This window comes from Siniperca chuatsi, linkage group LG15 (assembly GCF_020085105.1).
Source record: "Siniperca chuatsi isolate FFG_IHB_CAS linkage group LG15, ASM2008510v1, whole genome shotgun sequence".
Classification (NCBI taxonomy): domain Eukaryota; kingdom Metazoa; phylum Chordata; class Actinopteri; order Centrarchiformes; family Sinipercidae; genus Siniperca; species Siniperca chuatsi.
The window spans coordinates 10,556,002-10,580,224 of NC_058056.1; the positions used below are offsets into that span (position 1 = coordinate 10,556,002).

The 24,223-nt window shown below is 39.1% G+C and overlaps 1 protein-coding gene across 3 annotated transcripts; it reads right to left on the bottom strand.

The window, feature by feature from the left end:
- Positions 1–20,073: 20,073 nt before the first annotated feature.
- Positions 20,074–24,166, bottom strand: nkx2.4a (NK2 homeobox 4a). Of its 3 annotated transcripts, XM_044167979.1 has the most exons (3): positions 24,052–24,166; positions 21,948–22,535; positions 20,074–21,458 (listed from the first exon to the last, which is right to left on the bottom strand). In XM_044167979.1, exons 2-3 carry the CDS (start codon positions 22,315–22,317, stop codon positions 20,770–20,772), a joined length of 1,059 nt encoding a protein of 352 aa, XP_044023914.1. In that variant the 5' UTR covers positions 22,318–22,535; positions 24,052–24,166; the 3' UTR covers positions 20,074–20,769. The 3 variants fall into 3 exon arrangements, with proteins under 3 accessions (XP_044023914.1, XP_044023913.1, XP_044023916.1); XM_044167978.1 differs by lacking the exon at positions 24,052–24,166 and having other exon boundaries at positions 21,948–22,922; XM_044167981.1 differs by lacking the exon at positions 24,052–24,166 and having other exon boundaries at positions 20,074–21,431; positions 21,948–22,713.
- Positions 24,167–24,223: the final 57 nt, after the last annotated feature.

The window sequence follows — 24,223 nt, forward strand, 5'->3', positions numbered from 1 at the left end:
CCAAAGATTTGTATACATACAAACACAACAGTGTGCATAAATTCTTTCATTAACATATTCTCTCAAGGCTTTTTTGTCTACCCAGTCTTTGAAACACAAGCTCATTTGACAGTACATGTATCCCTGGCCTCAACTTGACCAGTTGTCAGCAGGCCCAGGACATGGGCTCTGACTTTGGCCAGATTAATTAGCAGTCCGTCCTCAACAGTCCATTCCTGCATTCCTATTAGCCCCAGCTCAGCAATCTGCTGGAAGGTAATTTGGTGCTCCATGCACACAGGGCGCAGCATTGACACCTTATGCTTCGTGATTGAAGGCAATCTCCTGGGGACAGCACTAAATTTATTCATGGTACGCTCTCCCACAGCCACTAGAGACGTGTCTGTGCCCGCCTGCCACACATCCACAGATTTCCTGCTCTGCATCTTTCCCCGAATGCACAAATAATACTAAATGATCTAAGGGAGTTGTTGCAGTGTCTTATATTCCTCTCCTTGTGGGGACCCGGTGATCTCTGGGTGAGGGACTTGCCTGTGCTCTGCGGATAAGTCTCTGAAATAAAGACAATGCATAATGTCAGGATAGTGAATGTTATTGCATTTAAAAATCTTCACCCTCACAACCTCTTCTCCCTTTCCCCCAAAGGAACAAACTTACGCACACACGTCTGTGCTCAGTGCAGCTGGGTCACAGGAAGTGGCATTGATGTAATTCCTTGTTGATGGCTGAAATCTGTTGATAATAGAGATGTTAGCAAAGATGATCAAAGCAGATTAGCCCAGGATACAGCGGGGGGATTGGTCGGACTTCTTGTCATTAACACCGGCTGTTATCTGGGAGTCGGCACACTCACTAGTCCTCACTGGGGGAATACAGGGTCAGCCATTACCATGGAGTAGAAATGCTAATGCTCAACTTGAATCAACAGACTGCCTGGGTAGTTGGATGTGGGCACACAAGGTCACTTTAAACATAACCAAGGAATGGCCTTTTGTCATAAGGCACATACTCTATAAAATAGGTGTAAGGCATAAAACATCACATGTACCACCTGGCCTTTCATGTGACACATTTTAACCTAAAGCATCACACATATTACAACCTGTGAGTGCTACATGAAGGTGAAAACGCATATTAGATCACAGTAGTATCGCTGAGAGATTTATACATCCCCTGGTCTCTCACAATGATAAAAGAAAGTATGAGACATCACTCCTGAGGCTGCAAACTTGTTTGGAGTTATTGAATCATCAGAGCAGAAGAGGCAAACAAGTGCCCTCAAGTCTTGCAGCGCTTGAACTGGAAGAGGTATTTTGACAATTAGCCCTATGAATTTGTTTCCCTCGGCATCAAAACATGAGTGCTATCAATATTTGTTACACAATACATGCACATGCTGTTCCCAGACTGAGGCTAGCCTATTTCCTTTGGTAAAAGACAATATTGTACTGTCAGAGCAGAAATGTAACAGAGCTGAGCTTTCGCTATGAGTAGGCACAAGATGGGAGTATGGCATCATTCCACTGGAAGTGTTTGTGCTGATTTACTACTAACAGGTGTGGAGTCTTACTTATTGGCAGTCAGCATAGCTCTATATTTGGAGTATAAGTTGTTTTTTTTACCAGCAAGGGTTGGACAGTATGTACAATCTAACATTATTTGCAATGAATACTATATCCAGAATGTGTACTGTAATATAAAATATGACAGTATGAAAATAATGCATTGCATAAGGATGGGGTGAGTATCAGTTAAATCGGTCAGTCAGTACAAGAAAGATTCAAGTCAAAGCCTGGCAACAACACAACAAAGCATACCATAAAAATGATGGGTCGCACTTTATTTTACGGTACACTAATAAGACGTAATAAGCTGTACTTTATATCAAATTAGAACAAAACTAGAAATAATATGTTCTTTATTAACCAGTAAACAAACACAGTTATACCCTAATTAGACACCATACACCTAAATTATGCTGTAATTAGAAATATAATGCCGTATTAGACCCAAAATATATTATTAGATACTACTATTATACCAAATTATACTCTAATTAGAAACCATACAGGAGATCCTAATACACAATTAGACACCATTTTACAAGATCATAATTAAATCAAATAGGCCTACAATACCATATCAGATCCAAAACATGCTACAGTTAGACGCTATTCTACCCTTACTACCAAATAATGCTATATTAGACACCACATTCAATGCTGACAACATGGGCCTATGATAGATTAATCAGACACCACAGGCTGTAAGTAGACAAATCAATACTTCCAGGAGGGTAACAGCAAGCGGGAAGTGGGTAGAGGGGAGTTCGGTTGAATGTATTTATTTATTATATATGATATTTATTGGTATTTATTAGGTTTATATTTGGGTGCGTAAACTCCCCTCTACCGGCTTCTCGCTTGTTGTTACCCTCCCGGAACTAATAGTTGGTATCAGAGCCCCGGGGAATTCTTTTGCCCGAACACCCTGTGAGAAGGAGGATAGAGGTAAGTTTGTGCATGACTCAGACAGATTTCAAGTTACTATTACAGATAGCGTAGCATGAGTCTTACATTATACTCCTCAATTAACAAATATTTTTATAAATCAATGCACATTATTTGCTCGTTCACAGGCGAGGTGGAACAGCCCAGCGTCCCCGCTGGGAAACACCAGACTCAAGCTAACTGCAATACACAAACAATCAATCCACGAGTACATTTGTTAAAATAGCACTTGTGTTTATTTAACCCGTGTACTAATATGCAAATCTATGCATAAATTATCCATGTTCGTCTAGTAATACTATTTAGGCTACTATTAACTAGAGATTTTGTAATAATAATAGTAAACTTTATTTATAGAGCATTTATCAAAACAAAGTAGAAAGTGCTTCACACAGAGAGAAAATAAAATACTACAGTGAATGATAAAATATATGAAGGGCAAAACGAAATAAGAGATAATTACAATAAATTAAAAACCAGTAAAATAAACAGATAAGATTAGGATATGCTTTTCGATAAAAGTGCGTTTTGAGAAGAGACAACCTAATTTCTTTGGGCAAGTTGTTCCAGAGCCTCGGGGCCCTGAAAGCTCTGTCCCCCTTAGTTTTCATCCTGGACTCAGAAACAGACAGAATACCCCTGCCTGAAGATCTCAAACTATGTGAAAGTTCATAAGGGATTAAAGGGTCTAAAATGTGGAGCCAGGTCATGAAGAGCTGTAAAAGTAATCAATAAGATCTTAAAATCCTAAAACAAACAGGGAGCCAACATAAAGAGGCTAAAACAGGTGTGATGTGATCGTACCTCTTGGTCCTGGTTAAAAGCCTAGCAGCTGAGTTCTGTACAGTCTGCAGTCGTTTCAAAGTTTTTTGATTAAGACAACTGAACAGGCTGTTAGAATAATCGAGGCGTGAGGAGATAAAAGCATGTACAACAGTTTCTGCATCAATAAGATTTAGAATAGATCAGATTTTTTCAATATTTCTGAGGTGATAAAAACATGATTGGACAAGCTTAGTGATATGTTGCTCAAAACAAATTGCTATCAAACAGGACACCAAGATTTCTTGCAACAGGCTTGAAATGTTGTGACAGGTAGCCAGTAGATGGCAGTATTTGTTTAGTGATGTGTTATGGCCCAATAACAAGGATTTCAGTTTTATTTGAGTTGAGCTAAAGAAAATTTATCAACTTCCAATTTTTTATGTCAGACCGGCAGTCCTGCAGAGAACTCAGCGTACTAAGGTCAGTGGGCTTGACAGGGAGGTACAACTGAGCGTCATCCGCATAACAATGAAAAGAAATACCTTGTCTGCAGATGACATCACCCAAGGGAAGCATGTATAAGGAGAACAGTATTGGTCCCAGAATTGAACCTTGAGGCACACCGTACTTGATATGGGAAAAGGATGACATGAAGTTATTAAGGCTGACACAGAATTTCCTATTGGACAGATAAGATGAGAATCAGTCTAGTGCAGTGCCAGATATGCCCACCCAGTGCCTCAGTCTATCTAAAAGAATGCCATGATCAATTGTGTCAAAGGCACTTAAGTCCAGCAGCACAAGAATTGAGCACATACCTGCGTCGGCATTCATTAAAAGGTCAGTAGTGGGGCTGACGAAAGACAGATAGAAACTTTTTAAAGGTACTATTGTTTTCAATAGCAAGAAGCTGCTCAGATACAATTTTTTCAAGAACCTTGAAAATTAAAGGCAGTTTAGAGATCGGGCGATAGTTATCCAGGAGAGTAGGATCAAGCCCAGGTTTTTTTAGGACTGGATTAACACAAGCAGTGATCTGGGACGCAGCCAGTAGACAGCAAGCTGTTCACAATAGAACAAATGGGGCACAATACAATCCATAACCTAGTTGGAATTATATCAAGAGGGCTGGAGGATACTCTCATAAGAGATATGATTTCTGTGAGTTCAGGCAGAGTAACAGCAGAAAATATGTTCAAAGAATCCCTGAGCGGGTGATCCACATCTAAAAAGGCAGAATTGGGCGCAATACCTTATTAACTTCACCTTACCAGCAAAGTCCAATAAAAAAATTTCACAATCAGCATCACAATCAGCAGAGGCACAAGGAGAGGCTGGGTTAACTAACTGATCAACAGTTTTGAATAGGAATCTGGGGTTGTGGTGATGGGCAGAAAAAAGTGCAGAGAAATGGCATGTTCTTGCATCTTTCACCATCCTATTATAAAGGAGTAATAACTCTTTCATAGCCACAAAGTGGACCTGGAGACCTGATTTAATAAGATCTAACAGTGGGAAATAAAGATGCAATGTCCTGGCAGCTTCCATAATGTTACTGGGGTTAGATAGTGACACGGCATGGTCTGATGTCTCAACTGGTAGAGCGTCCGTCGAGGAAGCATGTACCTACAAACTCCACGGGACTCCGGAGAACATCCAGGCTACGAGGGACGTGTGAAGTAGTGACCAGATGTGACCCAATGTGGTCTGACTTTAGTTTATGGTACAGTTTTCTTCTAATGAGCAACAAATGACCCTGTAAGAAAGTGAAACTGTGTTAAATAACGGCCAACTAAATGTAATGTCTTCTGAGCTCTCAGTGTTTTATCTTACTATTGTAAGGCTATGTCCGATATAAAATGGCATTCAATTTGTCAAATTACAGCCTGTGTTGTCTAATAAAGCTATAGGCACATCTTGGCAGCATTAAATGTGGTGTCTAATATAGAATAATTTGGTTGTTAGGGTTGAATAGTGTCTATTAGTGTCTGGTATTTAATTTAATTAGACTATGATCTTGTAAATGGTGTCTAATTGTGTATTATGATCTCCTATTTGGTTTCTAATTAGAGTATAATTTGGTCTAATTGTATCTAAGTATAGTATATTTTGGGTCTAATACGGCATTATTTAGGTGTATGGTGTCTAATTAGGGTATAACTGTGTTCATTTACTGTCTAATAAAGTCTAAAATAAAATAAGGTGAACAACAATAAATAAACTACTGTATAAGTCTATGATGAAAATGTGCACACTTACTAGACAAGCCATGTGTTGAAGAATAATCAACCAAATCATGGTTTACGGAGCCTGTAGGCGAATTGTCCAGTATCAATGCTAACACTTGAGTTTTCAGCCAAATGTATAAACATAGTTTTATTTTGTCTTTGTGTTAACCACTGTGGCCTTGACCAAGTGGCCAATAAATCCCAGTTGAGTTGTTGCAGCAACAAATAGTTTAAAAAAATTAATGATGATTGGGATTATATGAATAGGTGGCTCTCTGTTTCAAAATCTTTGAAAATCTGAAAGAAACATGGATAACAATGCCTGTGTGGAATTTATGGCATTAAGAAAAAAAGATTCATATCCATAGGCATTCACAGTAAGATAGATAGAGAGACAGATAGATTTCTATCAAAGCCCACATAAATGTTAAACTTTAAGTGTTTATGATATCAACATTTTCTATTCAAACTGGACTGGTAATATCAAAGATGGAGTTCAAAGATCTTTTCAGCTGATGTGTAGATCTCCAGGTTGAGGGACTGATTTTGAAACATCTTTTGTGCCCACCTCTAAATGCAGACTCAAATTTTGTTTGGTCTGCCACACATTCAGTCAGGCACAGGAAAATAAGTGTAGCTCTTTGTATGCAAACATTGACATGAGCACAGCAATGTATACCATTCAGTTATTTCTCTTTTCAAAAGCTCCATATTCTGTGAAGGAAGGCCAAGCAGTAGGCCTATTCATTAGTCCCCTGTTTTGATATGTGTTTGTTCAGTACTGTGTGGGGATAATGCCCCTCAAAAAGAATAATTTTCCATGGGCAAGCATGTGTTTTTCCTCTCAGTAGCTCAGATCCAGTGATCAACAAACAATATGTACCACAGTTCTTTGAGTAAACACCACAGAAACAAACTGTTGACTTGCAGCATTAGCGTTACATTATATATTTACAGCTTCTATAGTTGTTTGAAACAGTTTTGTTTATTCATATATTGAAATATTTATGTTTTAGAATTTAAAGTGAAGACAATCATTAGCACCAAATTTTTCACCATTAGTTTGCTTTTTGGTAGCTTGATTTTTAAAGTATAAATGTAAAATATGCAAAATAATTTAAATATAATGGATGTGATAGAATATGATGTTTCTCTCAGTAGAAAAATTATCTCAATCGTGAGGTTTAAGTAATTCCCCCCACCCTTTACTGCAACATTCTGTCTTCGCTTTGGATAGTTTCTCATGAAATGCCTTGAAGCTCTCCATGTGAAATGTAGCAGCACATTTCCACCAGTCAGGTGTGATACTATGCAGCAGCTTTTCTAGAGATCTATACCAAATACCTACATCAGATGACCTCTAGTAATGTGACATATAAATAGAATATTCATCCTTCAATCATCAATGAATTTAATTCACCTATTAGTCTACAGTAGTCATATGAATCATGTTAAGAAGGACGACATGGATTTTCGTTTAAAAAATATGGCACTGCAGAGTCTTCTTCATCATAATGGAATTAGCTTTAAGGGTAGTCAGTATTAGGCAAGGCAGCTCATCAGTCTGCTGGATTTAACAAATAAGAGCCTCAGCTCCCTTAGTGTAGGAGAAATCCATGCTCTACAGCTATGATTGACACATTCTGGTTTCCTTCATGTATTCATACATTAATTTCCAGTGATAATCAAGTTACTTGAAAAAGAAATCAATTAGCCTACTCATTATTAGCCTACAGATTATTCAACTTTACAAATTAAGTAATGAGTTACTTTACGTGTTATAGCCTTTTACATTTGTTCCTCAGCACAGCTCCATTCAAACAACTCCAAATCCTAATGTCACATCTTGTGTAAACCTGTGTAGAAATCATAGATTGTATAAAATATGGATGTAGTCTCCGTGACATCACCCATAGGTTTCTGAAGAACCAGTGTGAAGCTCAGTGTGGTGGCTCCGGCCGACGCCAGTCACTCAAAGTGGCCACTTTCTTAATTATTCATAACTTAAAGCCTTAATATAATTTAAACAGGTGAGTTATATAAACTCACCCATTTGTCATGAATGGGGAAATTAGCTTGACCAAATCTGTTTTTTGTACCAGGCTGTAAACATATGTATTTCTGCTGTGAGGTTGGGCATTTTAACATGGTGGCTTATGGAGATTGAATCGCCATTGGAGCCACCCATAAGTGGACATTCGAGGAACTGCAGCGTTGGCTTCATTTTTTGGCCCAGGAGGTTGCCGCTTGGTAGAAACAGAAGAGTAAAAGACATCATGGCTCAATAAGCAGCCAGCCTACGGTTTGGGTATTTACTGACCCTCAGAAGCCAGCTTTACTTTAGCCACGGTGACTGTACACAGCTCTCAGAAGTCCCATCCTCACAGTAAAGCTGTAAGTTTCCCACATAGACTGTATATATAAATGGATGACGCGTCTCCACTTCCTCCCACTGTACAAAAATGAAGCCAAAATATAACGGATACGGGAGCTGCCATCTTGCGCTGGTGACGTCATTTGGAGCCAGAGTGGGGAGCTGTAATGTCGTCCATCTTTATATACAGTCTGATTTCACACAACCTCCAGAATAACCAGGTGATTCCTGAATGTAGGTTTACCAGTGGATAACATGAGCAAGCCAGCTAAGAACACACATCATATATATACAGTATATATACTGTATACTGTACAAGAAAACTTTGGAGTTACTGGGAGTCGTTCAGCGCCTGCGGCAAGCTAACATTTGCAATCACATAATAGCAATGGCAGTAAAGTGGGATTATCATCCATACTGTTATTTGTCATATTTTCCAGTGAAGTTTGAATGAGGGCAAAGGCAAAGCATGCTAACATGCTCACAATAACAATGCTAGCTTGTGATGTTAGCAATTATAATATTTAACATATTCACCATTACAGTTTAGCATGTTAACATGCTAACATTTACTAATTAGCACTAAAAACAAAATACTGCTGAGGCTGATCATCATTAGTTTTGCAGGTATTGATCATAAACCAATTAAACAAATAAAGATGTTCGCAATTGGGCTAGATGAAAAGTTAAGGGATCACCTAGAGATCCTGAAGTTATTATAATTCATCCTGAGGGGAACATGAATGTCTGTTCCAAATGATATGGCAATCCATCCAAGAGTTTTCCAGACATAATTCACTAAAAAACACAAATGTCAACCTTATGGTGGCACTAGAGGAAAAGTCCAGGATCACCAAAGTCAATTTGTGGCAATCTATATAGTAGATATTGAGATATTTGGATGTGTGAAATATTTAACCTGCTGGTGGCGCTAAATGAAAAGTCAGTGGATCACCAAAGTCGTTAGAATTCATCCTCTGGGCACCATGGATATCTGTACCAAATTTCATGGCAATCCATCAAATAGCTATTGAAACATATCCGTCTGGACCAAAGTGGTGGACCAACTGAACAGCTGACTGACCAACTGCCAGCCCTAAAGTTACTTAGCAGGAAAAATGTTCGCCTTGAGATTCAAAAAACAGCAAAAAAAAAAAAAAAAGACAGAGAAAATATTGTTAATGATTTTGTGTTTGATTCTGTCAAAGAATATCTGGGCAACTTTGAGCAGCTTGTTAAATGTGCTTTCATTTGAATAAAGCTGCTGTCCCTTAGTACTGTTGCTCTATGTGGCCCAGCAGATATGAGCTCTCAGACACTAATAAACATGTAATTTGTTGCATAAAGGTTGAGGATTAAATTATGAAGGCATGTGGACTATTAAAAGTAGTAATGATTCCAACTCTGAATTAATTTGAAATTTTAAAGGATTACTTAATGTTTCATATCCCTCATCACTTTGTTCAAAACAAGTTATTAGATTTGTCCTTTGTTTTCCATAAAAGCCACCCTGTTAACCTTGTCAGCATGTGTCCTATGGTTTAAGTGAGCAATGCTACAAATGTTGACAAGCATTTTTTTGGGAAACTAAGGGACAAATGTTGTTTTATTCCAAATGAGGAATCCACTTGTTGAAGTCAAATTTATTATTAAATATTAATGAAGCTATCACTGATTTCTGACCTGTTACATTCTCAAGGATGTAATTAAGTGTGTTTTAAAATACCAAACATTTTCTTGTTTTGCTTTCGTGAAAATGGATATATTGTATAGCATTTGGAGAGAACTCATTTCAAGGTGGAAAGTTTGTGACAAAATACTGGTAAAAAAAAGAAAAGTAAACTAATATCAAATAAAAAAAATGTCAGGGACATCAATTTTTCCTCAAACTGAGTGTTTCCTGTTCTGTGGCAAGAGTGTGGCCCAGAGTAGAAGAATAAACGCTTAATGTACACAAGTGTGACACAGGACCAGGACCTCTTAAAGCATGCAATTTTTAAACTTCCTTTATCATTTAATATTGAATCATTATATATATTATGTTTAGACTTTTCTTCACATCTCAACAGCACACAGAGTTTACACAGGTCCCTTGGTTTGGATATCATGGCAGTCTTCAACCTAGGAGCTATGAAACGATAAAGAACTACCAACAGATCTAACTTATACTTTCATTTATGTTTTAAAAGTTCATTTTAATGTGACTTGAAAGGCTGTCTCCCTGTTGTATTGTCTAGTAGACATTCTAACAAACAAGTATTAAAAAGAAGTCAAAATGATAAATTAGGTGTATTTATATGTCACTACGTCACTGGAGCTTTAACCCCTCCCTAAAAGCTGGCAATAGTAGTTTTATATTTGACCCTAACATACAGTTTATTCGTTGTTATAGCTGGCAAGAGAAAAGAAAGAAATGCCTTGATGTCTTAGCCACTGTTGTGTGGTTTTACTTCTTTGAAGTTTGAAGCTTTCTGGAAGGTACTGAGCTTGACAGTATGGGGCTGGTAGATTGAGCGAAGGGCAACGCGGTCAATCAAAAGCCACCTTTCCTCTCTCAGCCCTTGCTTTGGGGTCTTCCTGACGGTAATTCTCTGATTTGACTTTGATGTGCCAATTTGTGCCTGATGAATAATTGTCTGGTTTGCTGATAACTTGTGGGAGTCAAGTGTATTCTGGTGGCACTCAATGCAAATGGGAGATATTTGGGTCCTTCAAATCACGACAGTAGCCCCTCTACATTTGCCTCCCCGTTCCGTGAGTAAACTGACCAATTAGCTGTGTTTGAAGAAGCCATTTTTGATTAGAGCAATCAGTAAACAGCAAGGCCTCTCCATGATTGTCCCCCTGATTAGATGAGTTGTCACTTGAGAAGTTGTTGGAGATTTTAATTTATGGCCTTATATTGCTGGAAAGTATGGTAATTACCTAATCTATTCTCCACAGTTCAGCATTTGGATTAAAATTCATCCATACTGTCAATGCTGATGACCTCATTTTTCCTCCTAAAGTTTCTAAGTAGCCTCTGAATCGACTGAATCAAGCAAATGGGACAGCCACCATTTAGGCGCAGATGGACAGCACTGATGTCAGTGGTAATAACATCAAGATGAAGAGAAAAGACTGTACAAGCAGCATATTGAATAAAAATTTAATATACTTTCTAACAGATTTTTTGGTTTATCTCATTTACTATTTGTTGTATTTGTATTTACACCCTGTCGGCTCTGGCAACAGGCTCATTACTCATGAATCATCACAGAATAATCTGCATAAGGAACAGCGCCTTATTATTCACACCCATCTTTGAGTGTATGTGCATTACATCCTAATTAACACTATAGACCAGTCAGTGACTGGACTGAAATAAGTGATAAATTACAACACTTATGCAACAAAACTGCCAGCTCAGTAATTTAGTAAATACATTAAATATGTAGAAATATAGCATTTGAATGGCTGAGTAATGTAATAGCAAATGTAGAGTAATGTAGTACAACACATTTTAACAAAGTTAAAAAGTTTTAAGAGGTGACGGATAATCTAGTTCAAGGAGAAAAACAAGTTCCTGCATACAGTTTTCACAACAGATCTTCTCATTTATTGTTTATGGTCTGTAATGATTGTCAGAGCTTGAATCCACGTCAAGAGAAAAGGAAAAAAAACATATATTATAAAAAGTGACTTCAACTGTAAAGAAACTGTTTTTCATTTGTTCACAATATAGAACACATGCAATCCAACATGATGCATTTATATAATATTCATTTGTGTATAGAAAAATAGTACATTCTAACTCCACATAAATAACAGCAAAGATTCCCCAATGACTGAAAAAAATTGAATAGGAGATAAGGCAGAAGGTATCATTTACAACAGAATCATCCAGAATTTATATAATTTAAATCATACAACTTATGAATGTAAAGCAGCTGGCAATGTTGCTCTACTTGTGTAGAGGTACATTAGTTCAATTATCTTACTTAAATTAAATAACATTTTTGGTATATCTTTTATTGGTATTAGTTATTTCCAGTTATTTCATTAACAGGCTGTAATTTAAGTTCTTTTAGTTTGATGTGACTAATGATGAAAGAAAGCTAATACAGTAATACATTTGCCTCACAGCATCACTAACATTTCTGCAATATGAAATTGAAAGAATGCCACCTATATAAGCTTTACCTTAAAGTTACATCATACAATGTTATCCAGGGCACACCTATAGCCCATCGCAGATTGCAGTGTATTGACCACCAAATCCCCATATGATGCCTTAATCAATACAGCAGACGGAATAAGTAGACAGGGGAAGGGTGTGTGTGTGTGACACAAAGCCAGGATTAGGCCTGATTAGGGCAGTTTTAACGTGTCCTGCTGATTAGGGGCCAGTGGATCTGACCGCTAATTAGCTGTAAAGTGTGGCTGGCCGCACAGACAGGACAGCAGCAGGAGGAGGGGTTGGCAACCCAAACTCCCTCCCTCCCTCTCACCATTCCTCCCTCCCTCCCTTGTCCACTCACCACCCCCACAAAAGGGTCTGGGGCTCTTTGATTGGGTCTGCTGCATTGTGGAGAGGAGAATTGAAAAAGAGTCCCATTTCCCTTTTACTGTGCTACTACCCCCTGCAGGGTGAAGTCAATGTACCCTTTCTGTGCCTTCGTATGACCAGCTGGCTACAGCAGTGCAAATAAACACTCCAGATCCACTGGTATGACAGTATGACTCCTATCTGAAACAGAGCCTTTGTCCCATGTGGATTGTGCCCTAATTGGTGTTCCCGAGACAAATTCTGTGATTGTTATTTGCACTGATGAGGTTTTAACGGACAGATGATACACAGAAGATACAAGTTACAAGTAAATAATAGACTAATGTTAGCCTGCTGGAAGAATAGAGGGAGACTCCCCTTGCTTAAACTAAAATATACCACTTTTTTGTTTAGGTTTTGTTCTATCAAATATTATTGAGCTGAATACAATATCTCACTTTAAAGTTAGTAAGATACTCTAGAGCCCAATCTCACCAGAAATATAGAGTTATTTGTGTGAAAAAAAGCCACATTTTGGCCTGTACTGTGCAAAAGCCATGGACTTGATGGACCTGGGCTGACCTTTAGATCAGTGATTTCCCAACCCTTTTGGCTTGCATACCCCTAAAATGAAGCAATGTCATGCGTGCCCCCTTGTCCAACTTTTCAATTTTAATGTCCTGAAGGGAAACCATCTACTATTTCGCAAGGAAAAAGGAATGATTAGAGATAAAATAGTATAAACAGTTTTATACTAAAGAAATATATTTTGGATTCTCTATACAAGTAATCATTTTATGACCCCTCAGATTAGATTTATCTTGCAAACCCTTTGGGGTCAGGTTGGGAACCACTGCTTTAGATTTAAGTGAAAACCTTGTCCTAAACTTAACCAAAATCACTTAACCTAACCTTAAACCCCCCAAAATGAAACAAACATCATAGTAATAATCCAGAAAAGCTGTCTCTTTTTGAATCATATGGCCTAAAAATAATCATAGAAATCATAGAACCTGTACATTATGGAATTAATGGCTATGAAATTATGTCACTTATACCTGAGGTAATTTGTGTATTTGCAGATTTTGAGGGGAATTCAGCTGTGTCCCCACATTTCCCTTCCCCGCCTCCACCTTGAGACCTCCTGACACAGCAACTCAAGAGGACGAGAGGAGAGAGTAAAAGGAACATGGGATTTGGGGCGTAATCCTGTTTGTCCTAGGGGTCACATGCTCTACAGAGTTGAGGCTGTCAGCTACAGTCTGAAAGTTTATTCGAGGGACAAACAGCAGTCTAATTGTAATTCCCTATGGAGAGCAGTCAGTGTCTCCAGCTGAATGCTGGAGAGGAGACAGGTTGCTGCAAGATGATAATTGAAAAGAAAAGTGGGTGGTCCTCTTTGGCCCCCATGGCCCTCAGGGACAGATATATTGAGACTCCTGCGTGTTTTGGAGGGGGCATTAGTGAATGTTATATTTGAAGAAACGATTATGTCCTTCTGGGCTTAATTTGACAGACGTAGCTATTGAGTGGTGGCTGTTTCTGTTGTCTTGCAATTCATGTCGATTTGTGTGTGTGTGTGTGTGTTTAGTTGTTTGCTGTTAGATCATTGCCCCCCATTAACTAGTTCTGAGAGCATTTTTTTTTTTTTTACAAGCATGTTTAAAGCTTTAAGTAAGAATTTAGGTTTAAATCATTCAAAAATTAACTAAAATTATCAACAGAATGTGAAGAAATCACAATTATGATGTTATGTCTAAGACGTCTCTTGAGACATCTACTAAAGTTGGCATGCTAACCGGCTAGCCTCGGCCTGTCCTGTCTCGTAATACCACTTAGTACCTCAAGATGCGATAGTGAGTCACTGTAGCGTCCAGTCTGCCTTCACTCCAACAACACAGAGGTGGTTTTCTTAATAGATTTGGCTCCTGGCACCCTCCCTCTCTCTCCTCTCCCACTTCACGCCTCTTCTGAACCTGGCATGTCTTTGTTGTCCCCGGAGTTGGAGTCCTAGTCGGAGCCTCTGTAAATCACCTCGGTAACATTACTGTAGTCCATGTCATCAAACTGGCCTCCGTCTGTCTCGGATGCTGTGTTCGGTCCTGTCCAGCCATGTTCACTGCAAGGCTGCTAAGCCCGGTTCCCTTGCCCGCTCGCCCGGCTCTGGTTCTGGTGCCCATTCTGGCACTGCTCCCCGGCGGTGTAAACACCAACACTCCCCTTTGTTCTAAACTCCCAGTCCGGGCAGAGTCAGCGAGCAATAGAACTGCTAGCTGCACGGCTAACTGAGCTAACTAGCTAACAGCAGCTACAGTTAGCAGCAGTTAGCACTTACTCTGGTGATATGCTGTCCCCTATTTGTTCGGAGTGTGAATTCGACAGGTGGGCGATTCAGAGCATTTTTTTTTAACTCGTACGATTTCTGACTCCCATGTGTGTTTGTGTGTTATGTGTTTGCAGCATGCACACCTATTCATCTCAAATTCAAATGCATGACTGTGTGTTGAGATTCAATTGTGTCTATGAAAAGAAATGCAACAATAAAAAAAAAATACAACAAAGTAACACACTTACAGGCACACACACACATTGATAACTATGCCTTAGCCAACACACACTGATCTTATCCATTGCCTACCTTCATTGAACTGCTCTTCAGCCCTGGCCCTATTAACCAGTAATCCGCAGACTGGCAGCTGGCCATTACTGTGGCAACGGTGAGCTGAGACAAAACTGCTTGCTGGTTCAAAAGTAAAGATGAGTATTGTGAAGGACAGAGATGAACTCTTTTGTTCTGTAAATTTGTCTGTTCATGTTTCTGAATACAAAAACTGAATTTCTTACTCTTTTTCACGTACTCTTTATATATTTGAAGGTGACGATGAAATGTTTTTTATGCTGGTTTGATTTTCTTTTTTGTTGTTCTGGACCGATTGAAACTCATTCCAAGGATTGAGTATAATTATATCATGTATAGCCCTGTCGATATAACAGACAAGAGTATTTTGAATACTCTCTTAATCTCTTAGAGAAACTTGTCCTTCGTGGCATGAAAAACATTGAACATTGGTTACTGATGTTTACAATCATTTCTGTGTATGAGTTAAGTTATTTTACTTCACTGTTTTTGTTAGTAGACATCTAAGGTCAGATTTATAAACTCTATCATTTTACAAAAACTTTTATTTTTATGGTGACAAAAAAATGGCAGATATTTTTTTATGAATGCACATTCTTTTGGAATTCCTGAAATGAAAGTAATAATGATGCAATACATTTCTTGAGGTAATAATGCTTTTACATTGATATTATTGTTATAACTAAGTAAGTAAGTTTGTACTTGAAATGCTTCCTTTATGGAGGCTGTGGTTCATTGCAGTTCTGCAAGTGTAACATGACAAAACATCTAAATTACACCAACGTATTTTGTGAGACACTGAAACTGTACAGAGGCCTGCTGATGCATTTTCAGTATAGTTTGTCAACAATACAAGACAAAGACAGAATTAGATGAGTATTTCAAAAAGAATGAGGTCCAAATGTGTGCAAATGTTTAATTCTGCCTTAAAATGTAGTGATGTTAAAGTACGTATACAAATGGATTGAGTGTGATGTGTTTAATGTCACAGCCTCTCACACATGTCTCAATAAGTTATTACTCAGTAAAGCAGGTCTTTCTCTAACCTCTCCTGTCTTGGAGTCTAAACACAGTGGCACCTCAGTAGGGGCTCCACAGCCATAATAGATTTTCGAATTGGCTAAACTAATTTTCTTAAAGAAGAGTTTGTGGGACTTAATGAGGCATAACTAATGGAGGTCCCACAATCATCAGTGCCATGCTGGAAGCACCATGGCAGGACAGAGCAGCCATTGATTCTTGCTTCAAACCTCTTGAGTTCCTAATCAGCTTCTTTGGTTGTGCGTTTCAGGCCTGACAAACCTATTGTTGGCCTGTGTCACTGGAGGTCAGTAGTTATTAGTGGCAACTGAAAACAGTTTCTCTAACTACTTATGAGCGAATTGAATAACATGCATAGGGGGACTTGGAGGGGGGATTACTGGCAGCGCAGCGAGTCCGGCCGGCGCAGGAGAGAATGTGACATGGTTTTCTAATAAGGGATGCTAACCCCACACACCCCACCACACACACACACACACACACTCCTAACCTGGTCCTCCATCCTTCATCCTCTGCCCCCCCTACAGACATTTGTGAATAGTCTTCAAAAGGTTGCTTTGGCCCTGCAATGCCTCATATTGTTAAAATATATTCATAGTAAGCAATGGAATTAGCCAGTGCAGTCCTGGAATAGCATATAATTGTGTGTTTGTGTGTGTGTGTGTGTGTGTGTGTGTGTGTGTGTGTGTGTGTGTGTGCATGCGTGTGTGCATGTGCATTTGAGTTCATGTTATCGTCAAACCAAAGGCAATGGTAAAAATGTGGTTTCATGTATTTAATTTCATGGAAATCTATTAGAGTGAGAATTGCTTTCAGAGTCCTATGACCTTCTTGAAATGTTTTTTTTTTTCACTCTGTAGGAAGATGATTATTTGCAGGCTGTTTTTTTCCATTTGAAAATGACTGGAATTAGGGAACTTTTTGCTCCCTGAGGCAGGCACAGGTTTGTCATAGAAGAGAGAAAGATTGTCTCTCCTTGGCAGAATACCAGGGCAATACACTAATTAAAATCTCGCTCTGTGTCTCCAAGAACTTGCCAATTCAATGCATTCATTCGCACAGTGAAATGAAAAGCAGACCTCGCCTCTCCTAGTCATTTCACATGGGGCAAGATTCAGGGGACTATTTCTGGGGAAGGAAGGAGAGAGGAGGTGGTCTATCTACATCATATGTATGCATTTATGTTAGCATACTAAATATTATAAATAATATGAAATCTTCTCTGTGAAGTAGAGCCACATTATTCCATCTTTACCTGTGTCTCTTCAGGAAAAACCTTACTCATCTACTACATTCTACTCAGAAACTAGGCCAGACTATGCTTTTAGCTTTCTCTCTTAATTGCTTTTTTGGTTAAGACTAACAACACAAAACAATTTCCCCTCCTGTTGTACCAGCAAAACTAAAAAACATTGTACTGCGTATGATGAGGGTTATATGTTTGGCTTATGTTTCTGTGCAAACTATGCAGCCAATAATGTTAATCCCTTGCCAATTAGCGCTCTCTAGGTTGCTAGGTCGCCATGGTCAATTGAGGAACACATCAATAGGACTTGAAAAGGTTTCTCTGCAATCAGACCTTCTGACATATTAAGTAGAATAATGGGGAGGAAGGGAGTTGGGCGGGTGGGGGACTGAAGCAAGGCTTCCTTCTATATTAACATTATGCAGTGCAATCTACAATTACCTGAGAAATAGTCTAAAAATTCTTTACATCAGTGAAATAGATTATCATCCACCAATGCTCTATGCTAACAGTATACATGTGTATGGCATTGAGGTAGTGAGCTGGACTCCTTCCAGCTCTGATGGAAATATCTGCTTTGTGTAATAGAGGAGAATTTGATATAATGTATGACTTATTCGGTTGCTTTGTTCGTGTATGTGAATGTGGGCTGCGTGTGCATGCACATGAGCATACATGCATCTGTTTGTATGCATGCATGTGCACGTGTGTGGGTGTTGTTAACACAGACAACCTTTAAGCTGGTTCTGCGACTACATAAATGGAAGTAACACCACACAGTAGCGGCCGCAGCCCCCAAAACTTTGCAGACAGAAATGATGATGCCAGCACCAATTACAGTGCCCAGCCTGTCTCATATATCCTTACAAAGAGAGGTACCCCCCAGTAAACTGAGAGAAGCAACAGGCACAATAGCCAGTGATTACCAAGCATAGCCTATTAGTGCGCCATAACTATGGCTATTGAAAGAGAAAAGAATGGCTTCACCTCCACTTTCATTTCATGTGGTACACCATCAGAATCTTTGTTGGCAGCTCATTCGTGCCCTCAATTTAGAGACAAAATCTATCAGAAACATCTTGCAGCATCAAAGTGTATATTATGGAATGCATTTCTCTTTTTAATGCTCTTATCAAACTCCCTTCTGATGGAGTTGTCGCGGCCAATTCCGAATGTCAGGTGCATATTGGCTCTGATGCTTCCTTCGAGTGTAGGGATGATAGCACATATACATACAGCTGCCAGGTATGTGAAGGGGTTGGAAATGGGGCCTCTCCAAGGTCTCCATTGAGATACATTGATAGCCATCATCATCATCACAGGGTGTCATCAGCAAGGTGATTGAGAAGTAATTTCCAAACGTGTTTAAATGACCACAGGAAATGAAATGTTAGATCCTATTATCAGCCACTGCTGGTGTAAAAAAGGTTTTGGAGGACAGAAGCAAAGGGGAACTGACACTGATGCTAAGTGATGACCTTAAACACTTTGGAGTTTGTTTGTACAAATCATTCATCTTCATCTTCTGTGTCTGTGTGTGTGTGTGTGTGTGTGTGTGTGTGTGTGTGCATACAGTATGTGAGTGTATGTGTGAATAAATAAGAAAGTGTGACAATGTGCTGCTGGGTATTTTGCTGCCTTTCAATGCATCAGAAAACAAACTGGATATAACTGTCATTTAAATTAAAATAACAGTAAATACATAAATATTTGTATTTGTTTTAACTTTAGGGGCATTCTTTGAAAATATTTATATTTTGTGATATATTTTTGATATATTATCATAAACAATGATTGGATCAGAATTATAACAAGAAATAGGTTTAAAATAAAGGAGATTTAACTTTGAAGTTCTGAAACATTTTTGAAGATTTTGACATGTTGCAATTAATTTAGATAATAGTAGCACGTTCTCATTTTGATATCACCAACATTGCGCTAATCCTAAACGTTAATGCCCCGAAAAACGTAACTGACTGCCGTCAAGCTTCCCTTACGCTCACATTCAGTTTTAGTAAAAAGCGAGGAATTTGAGTTAAAGGTCTTAAATAATTTTAAATTCACAAAGTTAAATTAAGAAGCATTTTTATTATTTGTATTTGATTTTAAAATGATGTTAGAAACCTTTATTTTGATAAATGTATAATTTGGCAAACCGACTGAGGCCTGTGCATAATAATAATAATAATAATAATAATGATAATAATAATGATAATAATAATAATAATGATAATAATGATAATAATAATTATATACCCTATAATTAATTTGAATGCAGCATAATAATAATAATAATAATGCCAGGCATGTACTCGATTCCTTTGGATAATATATTCGTTGTTACAATAATTGGTAGTCATTGTGTATTTTATGGAAGCTCGCATTCACTATAAAATTGACCAATTACACTGAGGCAAAACGAAGGTCTGGGCCTATTAAACACAGTAAGATCAATATGTTTGAAGAGTTTGAAAAAAAGGAAATATATTTATATATGAATGCATAAATTAATGTCAATATTAAACTTGCTGGAAAGTGTTAGTGATTTTTAAAAGGGTGATTTCCCGGTCTTAGAGTCTTGCAGACATCCTCTATGAAAGGCAGCCCTCCAAAATGTCACCCGAACAATGCTGGCTCCCTCATCGACCTTGCTTTCCAGCTCAATTTGGTCTCAATCACAACATAATGAAAATGCACTCCAAAACAGATCCCTTTTAAAAAATTACTTCTTCAGGAATAGCTCTCACACTTCAAGTTATTTATTGTTAACGTTCACTTGGTTTTGAAACATATACAGCAGCCATCACGCATTTGTTCCTTTTTAACTTACAAAAGAATAAAGAAAACATAAAAGTGGACGCAATAACGATTCTTATACAGTTAAACGCATTCTCGTGTGTTAGCCAAATATACAAGTCCCTACTTTATTTAATAAGTCTAAATGAATACATTAGTTTACAATATTAATATTTTAAAATACCAGGTTATCACCGCAAATAAGGAGTGGTGGCTTAGTGTACTTCAAACCTGATCCCACCTTCCCCCCAGTCCGCACTCAAGTGAAGCAGCATTCCTTTTTGTTTCAACAACATAGACTACGTTTAAAACATCATGAGGAAGGTCCAAAACATGGATTACAAAAGGTCCAGAAACGACATAATTGCTTTCAAGGGCAGCCATTTCTGTAATGTTCAAAAATAGACTCCCCTCTCAGAGATGTCAAGAAAATGTGCCCTGATCAGCTGGTGCGCCTCTGTGCGCCTTGTCCTCTCAACACCAACGGGCCCCCATTTTCAGCCTTCATATATATATATATATATATATATATATATATATATATATATATATATATATATATATATATATATATATGCTCTTGCATGGGCTCATCCGCAGGTTCTCATAGAAAAAGTGGAAAGTGACAGTACTGTATTAAGTCCTACCACGTTCTGCCGTAGAGGAGGTTTGAGCTGACCATGTTACTGGTGTAATCTACAGCAGATGTGTCTATCTGGGCCATGTTGAGCTGGCTGTGCAGTGAGGGGGGGCTTGGCGACATCTCCTCCAGCTCCAAAGCGTTCACCTGCTGGCTTTGATGCTGGGTGAGGCTGCTGGTCGGGGATGCGAGCACAACTGCGGCTCCGTTCTGTTGTTGGCTCTGTTGTTGGCTCTGTTGTACCTGTTGCTGGTTCGGCGTCGGCGTGTTTGAGCCGTTCTGGCACGGTTTACCGTCCTTCACCAGAACTGGCACGGCTACGCGCCTCGGGGACTGCGCCTGCTGTTGGCACAGGTTACCGTCCTGTTGCTGCTGCTGCTGCAGCTGCTGCGCTGCCTTGTCCTTGGCCTGGCGTTTCATCTTGTACCGGTGGTTCTGAAACCAGATCTTCACCTGGGTCGGCGTCAGGTGGATCATGCTGGCCAGGTGCTCTCTCTCAGGCGCTGACAGGTATTTCTGCTGCTTAAACCTCCTCTCCAGCTCGTAGACCTGAGCCTGCGAGAACAGGACGCGCCGTTTCCTCCTGGGCGCAGCGTGGAGAGCTGGCATGGTTTTTGTGGTGTCCGCCATTCCTGTGAGACTCCCCATACCGGTCATGTTCATACCTGTGGAAGGTCCCATGAATCTAGAAACTTAAAAATATACATACATATACGTGCGTTCAATAAACAGAAGAGGAGAACACTGTTTCGCCTGAAGTAGTCTTTATTGATTAGTGGCTGTTATATGCGTTCATTACTGAAGTTGGAAAGCATCAGCTTAAAAAAACATATTTGGTAATAATAATAATAATAATAATTAATAATAATAATAATTAATAAATATCTTGCTTTTAAATATTTACTCATGCCAAAAATAACAAAGTCGAACCAGACTTGAAAGAATGATCTCCTTTTCAGTTTAACCGTCATAAATAGTCATTTTAAATGAAAGATTTCTTAAAATAGTGTACACTATTTGCATGAACTTTTTATCATTAGCCCCACAACATGAATTCAATATTTTTAGAAAGCGATACATATTTAGCCTTGTGCGTCTCATTCCTGAAATGACAATTTAATTATTTAATTTACGATGACAGAAAATCTGAAAAGTGTGTATAAATGGAGTAAAGAACTTACTTGTGGAGTATCTTGGATCAGGGTTGGCGCTGTACCACCCTGTTGCTGCTGCACTATTCCGCATGCTTTCCTGGTACGACGGGAGGTCTCCCATGTTGCCAATGCTTCCATTGCAGTATCCCCCCATTGCGCTGTGGGAGAACTGGGAGACGGTGTGCGGCATGTGGTAAGTGGTGGCCACGGTGGCGTTATGGCCCATGGAGTGCTGTTGCATGCCGGTCTGAGACACCTGAGGCTGTCGGTAGGCTCCCAGTGGAGAGGTTAGGTTCCCTGCTCCGTCCATGCCACCAAACTTCTTGTAGGTCTCCTCGATTGGACTCAAAATATCTGTCACTGAAAAAGGCGTTGTGTGCTTTGGGCTCAACGACATGATTCAGAAAGCAGGTAGATTTTTGTGTTTGAGCAGATCAACCGTGTTGTTGTATCGGCTCTCTCCTTGGTGGATGTCTACGTAAGAGAGTGCTTGTAGTGCGCCTGAGATCCTATTGATCGCCTTGGAGAAGGAGGCGAGCCCAGGGCGCTCTTAGCCCGGGTTTATTGGAGCCAGGAGCCAGGTTTACGACAAACACAGGGGGCGGAGCAAAACTCCTAAACCAGCAAACAATAGTCATTGACATTTTAGGGAAATAATTCATGAAAATGCACTTTCCTTTATATTAAGTTGTATGCATGAATAAAACGACGCCACACATTTAGGATTCTGTCCTTTCTGACAACTATATATACACACATATATATATAACCCATTATGTTCTGCACATCAGCTGATCTGACCACATATGACTATTTTGCGTCAGTAGGGAATTCCACTCTTTCTAGAAACTTTGAGAGCACTTTGAACAGACATAAGGGCCACCGAGTATCATCAAAGAGGCACAATGAAGTTGTATGACCAGCTCATTTATGCTTCTTAAGCATCATTTTGCCCCACCAGAGAGGGACAAGTCCAAATAAGCTCAGAATGACAAAATGCTGAAAGGGAGCGGCGATAGGGATCCGACCTGTGAGTATATCACTACCCAACATTCATGATGCAATGGATGGCAATGAACATAATACACAGGATTTATAGATGATATTTGCTGCAGTTTTCCTGACACCAATTCCTCCTGTTGGTGGAAACAATTTAGGAGAAATTACAATGTTATACATTTTTTAGGGGGAAAAAATAGTTGCTTTATTAGACTTGCAATTTGGAGACAACTTGGAGACAACATAGTAAGCCTCAAACCCTGGCGTCTGTTCACCATGCATTAATGACACTTTGCAGTCTTGACCTAACATTGTAATCTCTGAGCAAACTGACTGGCGCCAGGGGAAGAATCAGAGGAAGAGAGACACAACAGGGGGGTCAAAAGAGAAAAGAGCTCCTACAAATTGCAATAATGAATACCAGTTAATATAGCTCCCCACTATAGCCTAACGTGTGTCCCTTATGGATCCAGAACGCATTATTGAGCCTATAATTCACAACTATCCAATAATAGAGGGGCAGCTATTATGCTGCTCATAAACGCTTATAATCACAATAATGATATTATTTGTTCTGATTTATGTTTTTCCATCACTGTCAACACCTTACAGCAGGCAGCAGCAGCAGCAGGTGTGCTGCGTGGAGGTTATTTTCCAGACGTGAAATGTGTTACCGTCTTCCTTTATTGGAGGAAGGAAGCACTCGTCTGCATGAAGCCACTAATGTAATTTAGCATAGCATGGCAGCAAGTAGCTGCCTACCCTAATTGAGCAATTGAAGATGTGACATGGTCAGCCATCAATTAGCGACATATCAAGAACACCAATCTCCGGTTAAGTTGATAGCCTGATTGTGATAAATCATTGTTCTTATGCATATTTCAGTGCCCGAATTTCTTCTCCTTTTTTCCTCAGCTTAATTGTTGTTGAGGGAAACAAAACAATGCGTGCGTATTCCAAAATCTGCTGTAGTAGAAAAGGCATGAACCCTAAAAAATAAAAATCTATTTGACAAGAGGGAATTAACAGGTGTAAACCAAATGCTCTCAGTAAAAAAAAAAATCCTATTTTTATCAAAGTATCAATATTAAGAAAATAAACAAATTTCTTAAAGTTAAGTAATATTTCCTACCTGCAAATATTCCTGTACTTGTACAGACTTCTGTGCGCCCTTTCCACTGTTTTGGCAGCGGCAGCATGGTGTCTTTTCAGAGCGAAAAGAAAGATGGGCCTCGGCCCAGACCTCTAACATTATGTAAATGAGGCAAACCTCTCAACCTTGTGGATTACTGAGTCAGAGAGCA